The sequence below is a fragment of the Brachypodium distachyon genome, chromosome 3 (genome assembly GCF_000005505.3).
Source record: "Brachypodium distachyon strain Bd21 chromosome 3, Brachypodium_distachyon_v3.0, whole genome shotgun sequence".
Lineage (NCBI taxonomy): Eukaryota > Viridiplantae > Streptophyta > Magnoliopsida > Poales > Poaceae > Brachypodium > Brachypodium distachyon.
In genome coordinates, this window is record NC_016133.3 from 4,297,047 (window position 1) to 4,312,970 (window position 15,924).

The 15,924-nt window shown below is 43.8% G+C and overlaps 1 protein-coding gene and 1 long non-coding RNA gene across 2 annotated transcripts; one reads left to right on the forward strand and one right to left on the reverse strand.

Annotated features, from left to right (window-relative positions):
* The first annotated feature begins 11,323 nt into the window (after positions 1 to 11,323).
* Positions 11,324 to 13,372, forward strand: LOC100834320 (probable N-acetyltransferase HLS1). The gene is made up of 3 exons (XM_010235608.2): positions 11,324 to 11,807; positions 12,008 to 12,156; positions 12,265 to 13,372. The coding sequence occupies exons 1-3, from the start codon at positions 11,511 to 11,513 to the stop codon at positions 13,142 to 13,144; spliced, it is 1,326 nt and encodes a 441-aa protein (XP_010233910.1). The 5' UTR covers positions 11,324 to 11,510; the 3' UTR covers positions 13,145 to 13,372.
* Positions 13,373 to 13,726: 354 nt separating this feature from the next.
* LOC112271429 lies at positions 13,727 to 15,625 on the reverse strand. Its single transcript, XR_002964359.1, has 2 exons — positions 14,521 to 15,625; positions 13,727 to 14,356 (listed from the first exon to the last, which is right to left on the reverse strand). It is a non-coding gene; the product is annotated as an uncharacterized LOC112271429 (long non-coding RNA).
* Positions 15,626 to 15,924: the final 299 nt, after the last annotated feature.

The window sequence follows — 15,924 nt, forward strand, 5'->3', positions numbered from 1 at the left end:
GTTCCTCTTCTGTCCTCTGCCGCCGTCACCGGGTTTGGGAGTTTTTTTTAGAAACACGGTACAAACACAGACGCTCACACACGTGCATATACTCATCCCTATGAACGCATACACGCACACCCTACCCCATGAGCACCTCCGAGAGACCGAGCCGGCAATTCTTGAGAAATTGACGAAGTCACCGCATGCGCCTCGCTGTTGACGGGTACGCCACCTACCACTAAAAAAATAGCGTCGGTTAAATTCTGAAATAAATCCAGATAAATGTGAGTACCCACGTCAAGTCTAGGACTTGAATCTGAGTAGGTTGGTTCCACCAGAGGAAACCACACCACCTAAGATAGGCTCAGTTCACACCAGGTTTGGGAGTTTCCATGGTAGGAGAAAGGCAAAAAGAAGAGAGCAGAGCAGCAACCGCCGCAACATGTCTCGTTGTGGAGGGGCCACCACAACGGAGCTCTCTTCCCTTGAGTAGTCGCCTGCGCTTGCGGGCCATCCAGCATAGCTTCCTGGGACAGCAGCCTACTGCCGTAGGATGCCTTCCCGTCGATGCCTAGTAGAATAAGCGAGGGAAAATGGTGAGAGTCTAGAGATTAGATCGATCTCCTTACTAGGGGGTTTCCTAATAATATGTAGGCGCACGGTCATCCTATGGGGCTCCTGAACCCTCTACTAACGTGTCCGTGGGATCGCCACTCTAATGAGTTTAGGACTTGCGAAGAACAACATGCAGAAAAGTATGACCCAAATATGCAGTTTTGTAATTTTAGAACTAACTTGACACCTCACCAATAATGGTAGGACCGTGGATGCATCTTACTCTTTCTGTTTCAAGAGAACCGCTACAACCCATTTGATTACTATATTTTATTTTATTTCACTTTTATGGTAACTTCTCTATCACACCTCCCTCTTGAGGAGGAAAAATAACATATTTTCTCTTGACCTTTTATCCTGTCCACCGAGGATTGTGGATTATGAAAACATTACCTATGTTGACAGCCATTGTACATGCTCTGAGTGTGATCTATGACATAGTGGCATTGCCTTATCCCATTGGTCCATGCATTGCTTGTGGTAGCTAGCCTTGGGACAGGGCCGGGTGGTGTCAACGTCACCAGCATCATTAGCCACATGTCACTTTGTTTTCTCATACCTGAAGTCATGCATCTTCCAATCCCCAAGCGAGCTTGTTGCTGTTGACAGCTTAGCTAGAACCTGAGAGAAACTACAAGTTTGGTTGGCAAGTGGTGCAAGGAAACAAAGGTATATATATATATATTTGAGCAAGTCTTACCATTCCAAGGGAAGTGAATTTTTCTCTTGAAACATCCAAAGGGTGTGCATTGTCCACAGTAACTCAATAAATCATTGATCACAAAATGCAGGAGGAACAAGTTGATCTATACCAATTCTCATCATTAACTAGTTCTTTAGTGTTAGCGTGACACCCATTACTATAGAATACTAATGTTTTATTACTTTCCAAGTGGACAAGTTATATAAGTGTAGCATACCTGAAGGATTCCAAAAACAAACATAAAGATACAATTGCACTACCAGTTTTGTAATCAAAGACGTCACATGATGCAATTTGGCTAACAAGTGACATATTATTGATCAGAGTTTAATCAAGTCATGATATGATCTTTATTAGACAAATAACGACCTTTTAACACATTGATAGACCACCCATGCATGGCCTCCACAAGTCTCCTCTTCTAAGTCTGAATATTAATTTATTAAAGAAAATAGAAACGGAGCGACAGGGTCTTTATTATTTATTTACTTTTACCTATAAATGTTTCTGTAAAATACCATATCCAAAAAACGACTCTTTTCCAATCTCCTTTCGATCGAGCTACCACCTTTATGAACTTGATTATCTTCTTCCACGTATAAGAGTTTGGCAGAAAGGGCATAGAGATACTTGAGGCCTTTCATGGAAGTCCACTTCACTTTTTTTAGATAAACAACAAACTAGACAGCAACAGAACTACTGAAGTGTTACCAACTGGGGTGGAATCCAGATGAGGTACGTGCAGCTATATAGTCCAATATTATGATATTACCTAGGGAACGTAGACCAATATGGGCTCAAGGACAAAGTTGTATGTGCCTAACCCGCTAATCTGAGCAAGCTCCCAAATATTTGTCGAACATTCATTCGGAACTGGGTTAGTTGGGTTTTATACCAAAGGTATAGTTCCTGGTATTTTCTCCAGATGAAGAGAGCGGAATCGTTACCAAAGATCGACCGGAAAAATCATTATTAATTGATGAATTAGAAAAGACTGTCCGGGAGTCATTAGAGGCTTGTACAATACATGGTGATCCCATTTAAACATCTTAAACAAGCGGCGCAGAATTTATAATCCAATCCCGTGTCGATGTTTAAATTGCCCTTAAATTGTTCAACATACTTGGCACTCGCGCCAGCACCGAAGAAGAGTAAAGCACGTTATATCTCCAGATTAGCCATATTTTTATTTTAGTAAGTGTATTTTTTTTGTAAAAATACTATAAGTATGGTGAGTACAACATCATATCCTACAAATGTGATGTTTAAGCTACACACGGCTCGTGCTAAACAGTAATCAGCTACTTCCTTCGTTCCAAAATAAGTCTCGTATTCTTTTCTTTCAAATGAGCAAATCTACACAACAAAACGTGTCTAAATACATATATATCTAGATAAAATTGAGACACTTATTTTGGGACGAAAGGAGCAGGCACTTTTGCGGCCAATAGTATTGAGTAACCATCTACTTCCTCTGTCCAACAATAAGGGACATAATAGGGTTCGGTTGACCAATCCTTTGACCAAATTACTTCATGAATATGTGACTAATGTGATCAAAATCATAACCATAAGTAAATATCTTTGAGTATGAATACAATGAATATGAATCTATGTCATATAATAATATCTTAATAGAGTAGTTTATGGTCAAAACATTGGTGAAAGAAAAACTAATACGTTCCATATTTTTTACGGAGTTAGTAGGCTAGATCTTCTTCCCTGTTTCAGGCAAAAGACAGTTGATGGGTTGAACTACCGCTGCAGAGACACCTCAGCGAGCCGCGTGTCCATGAGAGGTTCATTGATGCCGTTATAAAGTGTTCCGATTGGTCTTTGCTTTTCCTCAATCTGTTTATCAGGATGACAGGATCGACTGCAAAGCGTCCAATTAATCTTGGGGACCGCCGGAAAGCCATGGCTACATCCATCCCTCTCTCGATCCCCTCTCTCCCAAAATGGAATTACGATGCATTGGATCTATATAATGATTTAGGTGTGCCTTTTTATCTTCTCAGTGGTCCAACAGGGCCTTTGAACTTCCTGCACTTACAAATAGCTAATTTTTTTAAAATAATAAAAATTATTAAATCATTATTAAAAATAATACACGTTTTAGAAAAATCTAAAAAATAATACACCCTCGGCCTGGCCAGGCTGACTGGAGCTAATCGGCCTGGTCCAAGCCGATTAGGCCCCAGTCAGTTTTGGCCAGGCCGACTGGGTGTTCGTCTTCCTCGCACGTACAGGGGAACAGAAGCTCGAACGCCACTCCTGCAGATGATCTCCCTTCGATTCCCCTGGTCTCCACTCAGTCTCTTCGCATTAACACATACGAATTAATCCCCACTATTCCACGAACCGGTTCAGGCGCAATAGGTCTCCCGTCGCGGCCGGGGCTCAGGGCACGGCTTCGACATGACGTCGGGGATGGCACGGACAATGGCGACGGTTGTTTGCGAAACCTTGTCAAAAAAGGTGAAGGGGTCAGACGAGTCTTCCGGTGAAAGGAATCGAGGAACAGAGCTTCGGAACGAGCTCCCCTTCAACAATGGAGGCGATGGATGGCAGAGGAAAGTGGTCGTGGCACGAGATGTAGAGAGCTTGAGGGGACAACTTCTCAATAGGATAATGAGAGAGGAAGGGCAGAGGCACACGGTGACGCGCTAGGAATTGCCTTTTATAGGCAGAGGATGGAGATCGGGAGACGGATGCCGACGGGCGGCATTCGGTGTGTGTCAATGAAAGTGGCCATTAAAGAAGGAAAACGGGAGACCTAGCGTCTAAACTGGTTCGTGAAATAGTGGAGATTAATTCTCATGTGTTAATGCGATGAGAATGGGTGGAGACCAGGGGAATCGAAGTGAGATCAACCGGCGAGCAATGGCACGAGGAAGACGAGCACCTAGTCAGCCTGGCCAAAGCCGATTGGGGCCTCCCACAGGCCGACTGGGCTCCAGTCGGCCTGGGCGAGGCCGAGTGGGTCTAATCGGCTTGGGCCAGGCCGATTAGCTCTAGTCGGCCTGGCCCAAGCCGAGGGTGTATTATTTTAAAAAATAATCTAAAACGTGTATTATTTTCAATAATGATTAAATAATTCGTATTATTTAAAAAAAAATTAGCCTTACAAATATACATTCAGGTTCCTTATAAATTGATCAAAGGGAGTGCATATAGTTCAATGGACAAAAATTAGAGGTCATGTTTTTTACTCCAAAATATGCACATTTATATAATTGACCTTTTATCTGATCCGTTTGTTTAAGATTTAATGATTAGAATTAAAAGTTTTCACCTGATAATAGGTTGCATTCAACCAGTCAGTAATAGATTATTACCCCTCCTCTTGCATCACCTCAAGCTCACTCAGAGAGATAAGCTAATTAAGTCAGGTTCTGATTAGTATATCTTTTTTAGTTGCAACAATTATGCAAGTTTGTGCTAAAAATAATATACTGTATTAAAAGTGATAAAAATGCTGTGCTACCTCCGTAAACACATACTCTGGGCCCGGGACTGGCTGGCTGGCTGCACAGCTGTGTCGAATCCAACGGAAGCCGTGGCTCATTGAGTCGACACAGACGCTAATTTTGTCTGTGGATATATATAACGTGGATTTGTATAAAAATCTTATTTTGGGACGGAGGAGTATATATAATTTCATTTCTGGATCCCCACTGCAAGTAACAGGGCTGAGTTCATTCCACGCCTGGTCCGCGGATGTGCTCACAGCCTCACATATACGCATACTGCGCAAGTTAGTAAGCTTGTATTCAAAATACAACGAGAAGCGCGTGCAAATCTGATGGCAAATTGGCAATCTAGATCACATGAGATATTTTGTCGTTAACACTAGTCTTTCTGCAGATATATTGTCAGTAGCTGCAGAAGCCTTAAATATGTATCCACCAGATTATATGTACCTAATCAAACTTTCACACTGGCCCTAATAATTAGCTAGGGTCTCGCCAAAAATAGTGAATTAATACTATTTCTTCCGATTCAATAAGTATCTCGGGATTTAGTACAAAGTCTGAGATAAGGAGGGAATATATGTTTTTGCTTCTTTTTTAGTACATGCTCCATGATAAATATTATCAAAAGTAACCATGCATATCGATTTGGCTAGGAGATATCCTTTTCTTCTTCTTTTGCCAAAAAGCGCTCACCGGCTTGACAACACACGCCCAATCAAACTAGCCCTAAGTACTGATTTGCTTAATTTGGTGCGCCTAACACGACTACATGCAAGGATCCATCTAAAAGTAACATATGTATACATCGAGCTAGCTTATAAGATACATGGTGCATATACAAATGGAACCTCAAGATCTTCTCCAAAATGAGAAGATCAAACATGAAGATCATGTGTCAAAAGGCAAATTAATAGATCGAACTGAACTGCTACGTACATGATATGATTCTAGCGCGATTTGAGTGTAATTTTACAAACGACGACACACAGGCTTTGGAGAAAATTAGATGATCGAGATCATCGATCACGCGCATCGAATCATATATATACATTTGATCGAGGATTGAGCACAAGTACAATAATCATGGTCCCTACTAGAACACTAATTACTATTGTTAATTAAATGGATCTCTTGGATCATTGGCAGTTAATTGGTACCGAAGCTTCCGGTGAACACCATTGTTTTTGTGTGGATGCACCTGAGGGTCGACACGGGAGCGATGATCGAGTACCTTCCAGGATAGCCTCTCATAATTATCTCATGTAGTTAAGCTAATGGTCCATGCTTAGCCTAATATATGTTAGGGTAAAAACAATTAATTTTGCTTAGATACGCATCTCTGCAGTTGCTCAATCTACGTAGCAGATGCATATATATTCTTTTCAAGATGCCGTGTCGTCGAAATGTGCCCTACTTTTTCGTGACATGATCTTGAACAGGTATATCATGTGTTTTGTTCATTCCTGTACTCTACCTAGAGAGGTATTATTATAACATGGTATATACATTAGTTGTTGGAAATTCTAAAGTACGCGGAAATTGCAAGATCTTGGTTTGTCAATAGTGAATGCAAATTAATTTGCACACAACATTTTCTCTTCTCTTTCATAATTTAATATGAAAGTGAAGATAAAGGTACCACATATATACACGACTCATACCACGAGTAACTTCTGTCAATCGTTGCATGAGTTAAGCAAATCTTAAAGAATTTAATATCGAAGGCCACGTCTGATCACAGACTTAACGAATTAAGTAAGAGAATTAATTTGACCGAGTTGGCAGGCATGTAAGCATCTAAGCTTGTTTTTATTACTATACAATTACAAGATGGTTAACCTACTTAGTTTGAAAACAAATTCTTCTTCAACTCAAAAATGAATTATTGAACATTTTAATTAAGAAAAAAAATTCACTCTGCTTAGATCGATTAATGCTTTTGAGTAGTTGACTTGCACATCGATGATCTGACTGGAATATTCTCGCATCTCGATCACATAGTACAAAAAGAAAAGAATTAATAACAAGTTGGCAACTATATATGTGTACCAAGTCATGGCCACTCGATGGGTACTAATTAATCCAATGCATGTATATTCTGAGGTGAACCAGATGTTCTTTATAAACTAAACAATATAAGTTTGGTAGTTGTAGACAGCAAATGAGCCAAATCAGCTCTTCTGGAGGCAATAAATTAATTCCAGGTTATGCATGATACATGGGCTAACTGGAGTATGGATTTCGTCATCGATGAACTTACCATACGTTCCGTACGTTAGTACAAAAGGATGTCCTTTTGATAGTTTTACTACCGATGCCATTGTTGAAATATGTTCGACCTTTTGGGTGAACCGATTGGGTGTGAACTGTCAAATTATTAAGCACTCTTCTCCATCAGCTCGAACTTTTTTTTTTGTTATAACTCCCTCCGTTTCATAATTCTTTCTCAAATTTGCCCAAATATGGATGTATCTATTCCTAAAAAGTGTCTAGATACATGTAATATTTCGACAAGAATTATGAAACGGAGAGAGTAGCTAGGTCCATCAGTTCAATAATTATTTCAAATATTTGGATATGTGATATCTGAATTAAACTTGTACGCTGATCGGTCTATCTCAAAAGGTACTTCATGATTTTGAGCCCATGAAGGTGACTACGGCGGGCAAAAGCCAGTCTGCACAACATTTCAATTAAATTAAGGAATCAGATGCAACAAGTACAATGGCAGTCTTTGCCAAAATAAACATAACAAAGAAAACCTAGACACTTGAAACGTGCCAACGGCGAAGAAATGCACAATAAAGAGCACCGTCGATCAGCCGAGCCCACCCGAACACTGTGTTGTCGCCGTAGCCGAAAGGGAAGCACATAGTCAAGGCCGACACAACACGAATGTAGCCGGCAGAGTCGAAGGGCCATACGCCACTGAGACCCACCGTGACGCGGATGTGCCGCAGATGAAATCGAAGGGCGACTCGTAACCGAGATCGTACCTCTACTTGCCGTCGGGTAAGCCGAAGGACCACATGACACCGAGAATACAACACGACACCTACGTGCCGACAGTGAAGATGAAAGGCATCACATGCCGACGTCACACCAAGGATAAGAAACGCACGCTCTCGCCGGACACATGCCGACGGTCTAGCTAGGCTAAACAAGACACAAGAAGAGACACCACCCAACCTCCAACAAACCTGAGACAAAACTCCACCTTGAACAAGCATGCCACCAAGTGCCACCAGAGTCATGATCTCCAAGGCGACGCCCCCAAGGAGGAAAGCGACGTTAGAACGCCGTCGTCGCCTGATCTAGCCATCGCCAAATATTAGGTTTTCACCCGGAGATATCGATACATCGAAGTGAGGGAAGGTAGAAGCTCATCGACAAAACCTCCAAGGAGGAAAACGGCGCAAATGGCGTCGATGTCATCGGCAAAAACCAAGGTCTATGCAAGTTTTCACCCAGAGCTAATACCTTGAACACCTAATCTACAAACAAGGAAGTCACGGACATGACCCCAATGTCGCAGCGGAAGAGAAACACTACGCCACCATGGCGTCGTGCGGGCCACTGCGAGACGAAGAGGCCACCGGAGCCGCAAGGGGCGGCTGCAACCACCGCCGCAGCTGCTGCCCGCCTGCCGCCTCGCATGCCTGCGGCAGCAGAAGCTCACCCGCCACCGCCGTCGTAGAAGACCGCCTGCCGCTGGTGAGGCACACGCCGCCACTTGCCCTTCACCGAGAGGAAACCGAAGGAGGAGAAAGGAGAAACCTGGGAACGCCGGATCCGGATGCAGGGACAACAGATCCGGACGGAGGTCCGCTGGATCCGGACGAAGGACCGCCGGAACTCGCTGGATCTGATTGAGAACCGCCGGATCTGGCCGGAGGCAGCTGCCCTCATCGCGATGTCGCACGGACAGGAGGGCCTGCGACCTCCCGCGCCCAGCTACGAGCCCACGACCAACAGGAAGAAGGCCTGCCGCCGCCTGCACCGCGCGGTCTTTGCCCGCCGGCGTCCACCAGCGGCGGCGAAGGGGAGGAACGGACGTGGGCGGCGCTCTCTCGGGGTGATTTGGTCGCCTCCCGAGAAGCCCCTACAGAGCGATGTGGGGGCCCCTCTCTCTCTCTCCTTCATTCTAGTCATGGTACTTCACGAATCATATCATGATTTTATTTGGTTTTGTGAATAAATTATGATAGAAATTACTTTCCAAAGTTATTGTCAAAGATGAGATCGTTGTCCAAAACCAAAAAGCTAGATTTTGAGCACATATATTACTGAGGGTAGAACTTTCCTAGGACCGGGACAAGAAGACACCGAGCAAGTTATTAGCAAGTCTTGTTGGTAATAATTAACTATATGCCCAAACAGTAGAATTGACCAAGAGTTAAGCTATGATTGAACAAGACATGCGCAACTCACTACTCACTAGCCAGAGGACATGAACGTGTTGAACACGCACAACGACGAGTCCACAACTGAAGTTTATAGTACAGTTTTTAACTGATAGCACGTAGGTACATTTCGAAACCCCAAAAGGATACATGCGCTGGGAAACCAGCACGAAATAGCTGAAAGCATGCTCACCGGCATGATCTATGAGAATATACAAGTGATTATATTTACAATGGCCACATCGTCACTTTGACCGACGCAAAAATATTACGACTTCTTCTAGGTGAATCTTGCTAGAGAAAAAAAAATCCTTCGGAAAAGGGAGCTTATATTCTCATCTTCGTATCAACCTGATACAATCATACATCATACAGAGATGTAATAAGAGTTCAACCGCCCGATGTCTCTGTAACTAGCTAGATGCACACAACCCATGGAACGAATAAAGTCACACTCACAGTACTTAATATCCATGAAAACAAAAAAACGGACGAAGAACAATGGGGCGACGACAATTGACGGACAAGTCAGTCCAAATTAGTTGATTTGTGACAAATAAAAATACATATGTATCGTCTTAATTAGAAGACTTTGGAAACCCAAGAGCATTTTCAGAAGAAAAAACTCGGAGAATTGTTACCTAATTAAGACAATACATATGTATTTTTATGTGTGACAAATCCACTAATTTGGACTTGTAATCCACCCTCTAGGAAGGAGAAAACCATCCTTCAAATAAAGAAAAACGGTAATTATTCTTGCCATCATGTGAAAGAATTCAACGGTGTAAGGGAACCTTGTTTTGATCTGTTAGCGTGTCTGGGCAAAAAGAACCATCATGTTTTGTTTTTTCCCTTGGATCTGTTTCTACGTTTGTGCTTCCAGCATGTATCTTTTGTCTACGAGGGACATATATGATGCCCCAAGATTATATCCTAACTACATATCCAGAAATGCTTCGTGCAGAATATATGTTTGGATGCGCTAGGATTGATAGGCTTTGGCCTATCTCCGGAGCTACTATCTACCTAATTAATAATTGTGCCACTTTGACACACATGAAGCTAAGTGAGAGCTTAGGTAATCTATGGAGAACAAATCAAATTCATTACACATTGATTAGAACCTTAATTGTTTAATGGGTAGTGTTCCTATATGTCTCATGGTACACATAGCATCGTAGCTATATAGGTTCCTTTCTTGGATGTTAACCATCGGAGTTCCATTAAGCATAGAGACATATCTAGTATAAATATAAGCTACATATAGGTTCCTTTTCTTGGATGTTCCACATATGAGATATCTAGTATAAATATAAGCTACCTAAATTCTTGTCGAGGTAAAACCACGACAAAAATTTAGAATCAGAGGGATTATAAAACTAGTTAAATGTTCATTGTTGCGTCTTATTAAATTAAGTCCCATTAGCTCAACATATTTAACCGGAAAAAGAGAAACTTGAGATCGACTATAGGTCCTATTACGGCTTTGGCTACCGGATCATTTTTTTTTTTGCGTGAGGAGACCGGGATTTGCGCGGCAACGGCAGTAATCAGGAAATCCTGACATTTATTGAACGGAGTTTTCTAATCAAAATTTTAAACTCAATTTTTTTTTCCTTTGAAGATGATCATGTATTATACATGTGTAATTCGACAATATTAATGTAACCATAGTGTACAGTAGACAGAGCTATCTCTGCTAATTCGAGGACACAGATTCATTCATGGCTTAATTTTATAACTTTCAAAATACTAGATTATCCGGTTGATAAACCCATTTCCCAGGAACCGGACGGTAATTATTCAAAACCAAAGTTTAACTGCACACATCCTAGAATGTCACTAGAGAGCCGAGAGCAGATAAGCACAGAGATATAATTTAAGTGAGGACTAGATATAACACTAAGTTAACCCTCCTAATGATCAAATCAAAGCTCTAGCTTAACCATTATACAAATTAAGCGCGCATAAGTATTCTAATATCTTGTCCCTTTGCATATCAGCCATTATTCTCTCCCGGGCCCCCACCACGCCCCCCCCCCCCCCCCCCCCCTCCCTCCTCTCTCCTCCTACCCTCCCTGTCAACCTACGTGTATAAATTCCCAGTCCCTTCCCTCCCAACCGATCAGAAAGCAGCTAGCAGCATTAGCAGCGCAGCACTCACCAAGACATTGCCACAAAGCTTGCAAAAGCACACAAATTTAGCTCTACATATTCCTTTGTCATAGCTAGAGATCAATATATATAAGCTCGATCGAGAGAGAGAGATCATCGACCACAGTCCACAGAGAGCATCAAGAATTTGACCTTTAGGGAGAGATTTTATATATGGGTGATCAGGAAAAGAAGCATAAGATGGCGATAAGAGTCAGGGAGTTCGAAATGGAGAGGGACTTGCCGGCGGTGGAGGAGCTGGAGCGCCGGTGCCAGGTCGGGCTCTCCGGCGACCAGGCGGATGACGTCGCGTCCACCGGCACCGCCGAAGAAGACGGCGGTGGCGCCGCCAATAAGAAGTGCAGGAGGCGCAAAAAGAAGACGAAGAAGAAGAGAGGCATGTCGCTGTACGTGGAGCAGATCGGCGACCCGTTCGCCCGGGTGCGCCACTCGCCGGACCACGTCATCCTGGTAATTATTATCTGTAAATTAACCCGTTTCCATTGACACTTGTCCCAGATCAAGTACTCCCATGTACTCCGTAGTACTTACGTACGTTGGGTCGATCTCAACAACTTTTTTTAAATTAGAGTACACGACACTCTGATTAATCTGACAGTGATGTGCCTTGGTAACAGTTAAGCTAATTAATTTTGTATATCGGTGAGTAGGTTGCTGAGTACGGAGAAGAAGAAGCAGGAGAGGTGGTCGGGGTGATCAAGGCGTGCGTCAGGGCAGTGAGCCGAGGGAAGAAGAAGAAGCAGCATGAGTTCGCCAAGACGGCCTGCCTCCTCGGCCTCAGGGTCTCCCCCTCCCACAGGTAAAACAAACAAAATATGCACACTTGTGCACGTGTAAGAGGCAGCCGAGCTAGCCGCATTAGTATGTGCGTGTCGGCTGACGAAAAACGGCATGGTTTGACGTGCAGGCGGCTCGGGATCGCGACGGCGCTGGTGTCCCGGGCGGAGGCGTGGTGCGCGGCGAGAGGCGCGGCGCACGCGACCATGGCGACCACGTCCTCCAACGCCGCCTCCCTGGCTCTCTTCACCGGCCGCTTCGGCTACGCCCCGTTCCGCCGCCCGGTCTTCCTGGGCCACCCGGTGCACCGCCACCGCGCCCGCGTCCCGGCCGCGCACCGCGTGCTCCAGCTCCCGCCCCAACTCGCCGCCGCCGCCTACGCCGCCACCACGCTGCAAGAAGCCGAGTTCGTCCCCGCCGACCTCCCGGCTCTGCTCGCCCACAAGCTCACCCTCGGCACCTACCTCGCCCTCAACCGCGGCGCCCCGCCGGATGCCGATGCCGGAACGCCGGCGTCGTACGCGATGCTGAGCGTGTGGGACGCCACGCGGTCGCTGCGGCTGCGGGTGTCGGGCGCGGCGCCGCTGCTCAGGGCGTCGCTGGCGGCCGCGCGCGCCCTGGACCGGCACGCGCCGTGGCTGCGCGTGCCCTCGCTCCCGGACGTGTTCCGCCCCTTCGGGACGTACCTCCTCTACGGGCTCCGCATGTCCGGGCCTGACGGGCCGGCCCTGCTCCGCTCCCTCTGCCGCCACGCGCACAACGTGGCGAGAAGGAACCCCGCGTGCGCCGTCGTGGCGGCGGATCTCGGGCCGGATGACCCTGCGGCCGCCGCCGTCCCGCACTGGGCCAGATTCTCCTGCCACGACGACGTCTGGTGCGTCAAGAAGCTCGCCGCCCCCGCCGCTTCCGGCAATGCCTTCCACGCCGCCGCTGATGAAGACGAAGAAGATGACGCCTGGATGACGGCGCCACCGCCCGGCGTCTTGTTCGTGGACCCACGGGAGTTCTGACGTTCCTCGCGCTTCCGGAATTAACTTATCTGCTCGGTTTTGATTTCTGACGACGGTGTAGATACATCATTATACATACTCTCATACTCATAGATTGACTGACAGACAAATGTATGTATGCTGCGAATTCAGGCATTGCATTTTGCAGCATTCCAGTTTACAGCAAGTGTAACCAAATTTTAGCTCTCCACTCTGAATCCCCCAAGACCAATATGGCTTTCTGCTCTATACTAATTAGACATTTTTGGGTGATTACAAGATTAGGACAAATACGAGAATGTCACTTTAACTGCTCAATGGAAACTTAAAAAAGATTACTTTTGTACTGTAGTTCTGTACATTCTCTCTCTTTCTCCCGTCACATTCAGTAACATGAATGAACTGCTAAATACTATTCCCGATCCTAAATTGTTATCGAAATATTACGTGCATCTAGATGCTTTTTAAAAATAGATACATCCATATTCGGACAAATTTAAGACAAGAATTTAGGATGGGAAGGAGTAGTAACAACAGTGCGGAAAAAAAGGGAAGATGACAATGGACCACTATGATGAATCACCGAAAATGATAGAAGAAAAATGACAGTAATGAACTGTTTTTATTTCTTTTTGGTGGGCAAATCGCCCAAATTCGAGTGATATGGTACTAACTGTTACAAAGGGTGATCAGCAGCAACCTGCTACAGCAATGATCTAGCAATCCCTAGCTGTCATGTGTACATCTTATACAGTCCATATCATTGACTGAATGAACAGAAGAAAAAGTAGTAAGTATTGGTTCTAATGAATGTATATCCAAGCCAAATCTCCTTTTGTTGCACAAGATCGCATATGGTGCATAAAATCCCCAAAACAGAATTCTCATACATCAATTTGATGGGTCCGGTTGTTGAACGCAGTCCATAAAAGAAAGTACCCATTTTAAGACCACATCGTACCTACCCCAGATGGCATAAAAAGGAGCTCAAATATGGAGTGCTGATCAATATATACACACTTGAAATCTTCGCTGGCCCACTCTTTGTACATATCTTGTTACATTTCCTTAACGAAAAGGCAGTGCACCTGCTGGGTTTTCCCAGAAAACAATATCTTCACTGGCCCTGGCCAGGCATATTTTCAGACAACCAAAACATAAACAACATATTCTAAACAAATGGGGACAATTTAATCCTCCATATGTGGCTCCATTCATTTCATTCTCCGAAATCTGGAAAAAGAAATACACTGACGTTTACCGCCGTCGAAAAGAGAATAACAAAGAAGTCCAAAAGGTGAAACAAGTGAAGCCAGATACGTAACAATATGACAGTTTGGAATATGTTATCGAAATAAGGAATGGAATACAATGACCTAGATGAAAGTACATGGTACCTTTTCACTTGAGCAATTACCAATGCCACAAGAATGCCGCAGTGGTGCATCCCTGCTGACCAGGTCTTGACTCCAGTCAAGAGCAGAATTCGGGCATCTCATCCTGGTCGCTTTAAGCTCAAATAAATTCCACAGGGGGCCTCCCCCGTTCGACTCATTTTTTTAAACAACAATGTCGCAGACAAAATATATAGGGGTCAGCATAGAGGTTATATAATTCATTTTCCAAGTGCAACCAGAAAACAATATAGTAGATAATTATTCTCTTTGTATAAAAAGGTGCAATATTTTTTTATGTCACATCCTTGTGTAATTTTTTTCAAATTATACAAAGAACATTCTTTGCATTTTTCTTGGTCTACAGAACTTTCATGGATAGGAGGCTACAAATTAAAGGCAAAAGCATATCTATTGTGCTATCATATGCAGACTGAGAATAAATTTATGACTATGTCATGACACCATACCTAAGTCTAATAAAGACTGCAATATGGACAAGAATACACATAATAAGTCCAATCAGCTTGGATGACATATGACACTATGCACCTAAGTCACATATAAACAGCAATTTGGCCAAGGATAAACAAAATATTTGTCCAATCAGCTAGTGAGCCAATCGGGCAAAGAAGAACAGATCTTACAGGGGGAAAGGGAGGAAAGGGATACATAACAGCAATCCGCATTAGGCGGCTTCGCAGGTGCACGAGGAATGTACCAAAATAAAACTAAAAAGGAAAATTAGTGGCTAGTATAAACAGTACATATGCTAGAAGGAATCAAGGAACAAGGGAAGGGAAGGCCAGGAAATATTATTAGTTAGTGAACGGTAATGTGCAGTTCAAGATATTATTTTGCACCAGTAGGCATAGAGAGCCCATTCTCTGAAATAGTAATTGACTGAAGAAGAATAGTCACAAGTGATGCAAAGAAGATGTGATTCAGATGATAAAAAGATAGCAGCATATGCATCTGTAATTTTTGGAAAGCAATAGATTCAAAATAATAAAGATGAGCATACATATTCATTTTCATCTGCTTCATAAATTGTTTGTCCAGGAGCAGCACTCGGCTAGCCTCTATTGGTACTCGCTATTCAAACAACTCCCCCCCCCCCCCCCCCCCCCCCCCGCCCCTCCCCACTCTGCTCCATCTGTCTTGATTCGTTCAGTACAATGCTCCTAGTGTGACTATTAAATCAATATAATCATAGAGGGATAAACCATTGTTGTGATGAATAGGATACCTTATGATATGCATCTTATTAATTTTGCTTATTTGTTAACACCCATAAAGTAGTTCTCTGTCATAGCTATTGTTGATGAATGTATGCCCAACTTGTTTTTCTAATTTGCAGGGCCTATGCTGAACTTGTTCTAGATTATAACTTCAAATGCTGACAAC

Coding starts and splice junctions, on each gene's coding strand:
- LOC100834320 (XM_010235608.2), top strand. CDS start 11,511: ATGGGTGATCAGGAAAAGAAGCATAAGATGGCGATAAGAGTCAGGGAG. Junction 11,808..12,007: donor CGCCGGACCACGTCATCCTG/GTAATTATTATC, acceptor ATCGGTGAGTAG/GTTGCTGAGTACGGAGAAGA. Junction 12,157..12,264: donor AGGGTCTCCCCCTCCCACAG/GTAAAACAAACA, acceptor TTTGACGTGCAG/GCGGCTCGGGATCGCGACGG.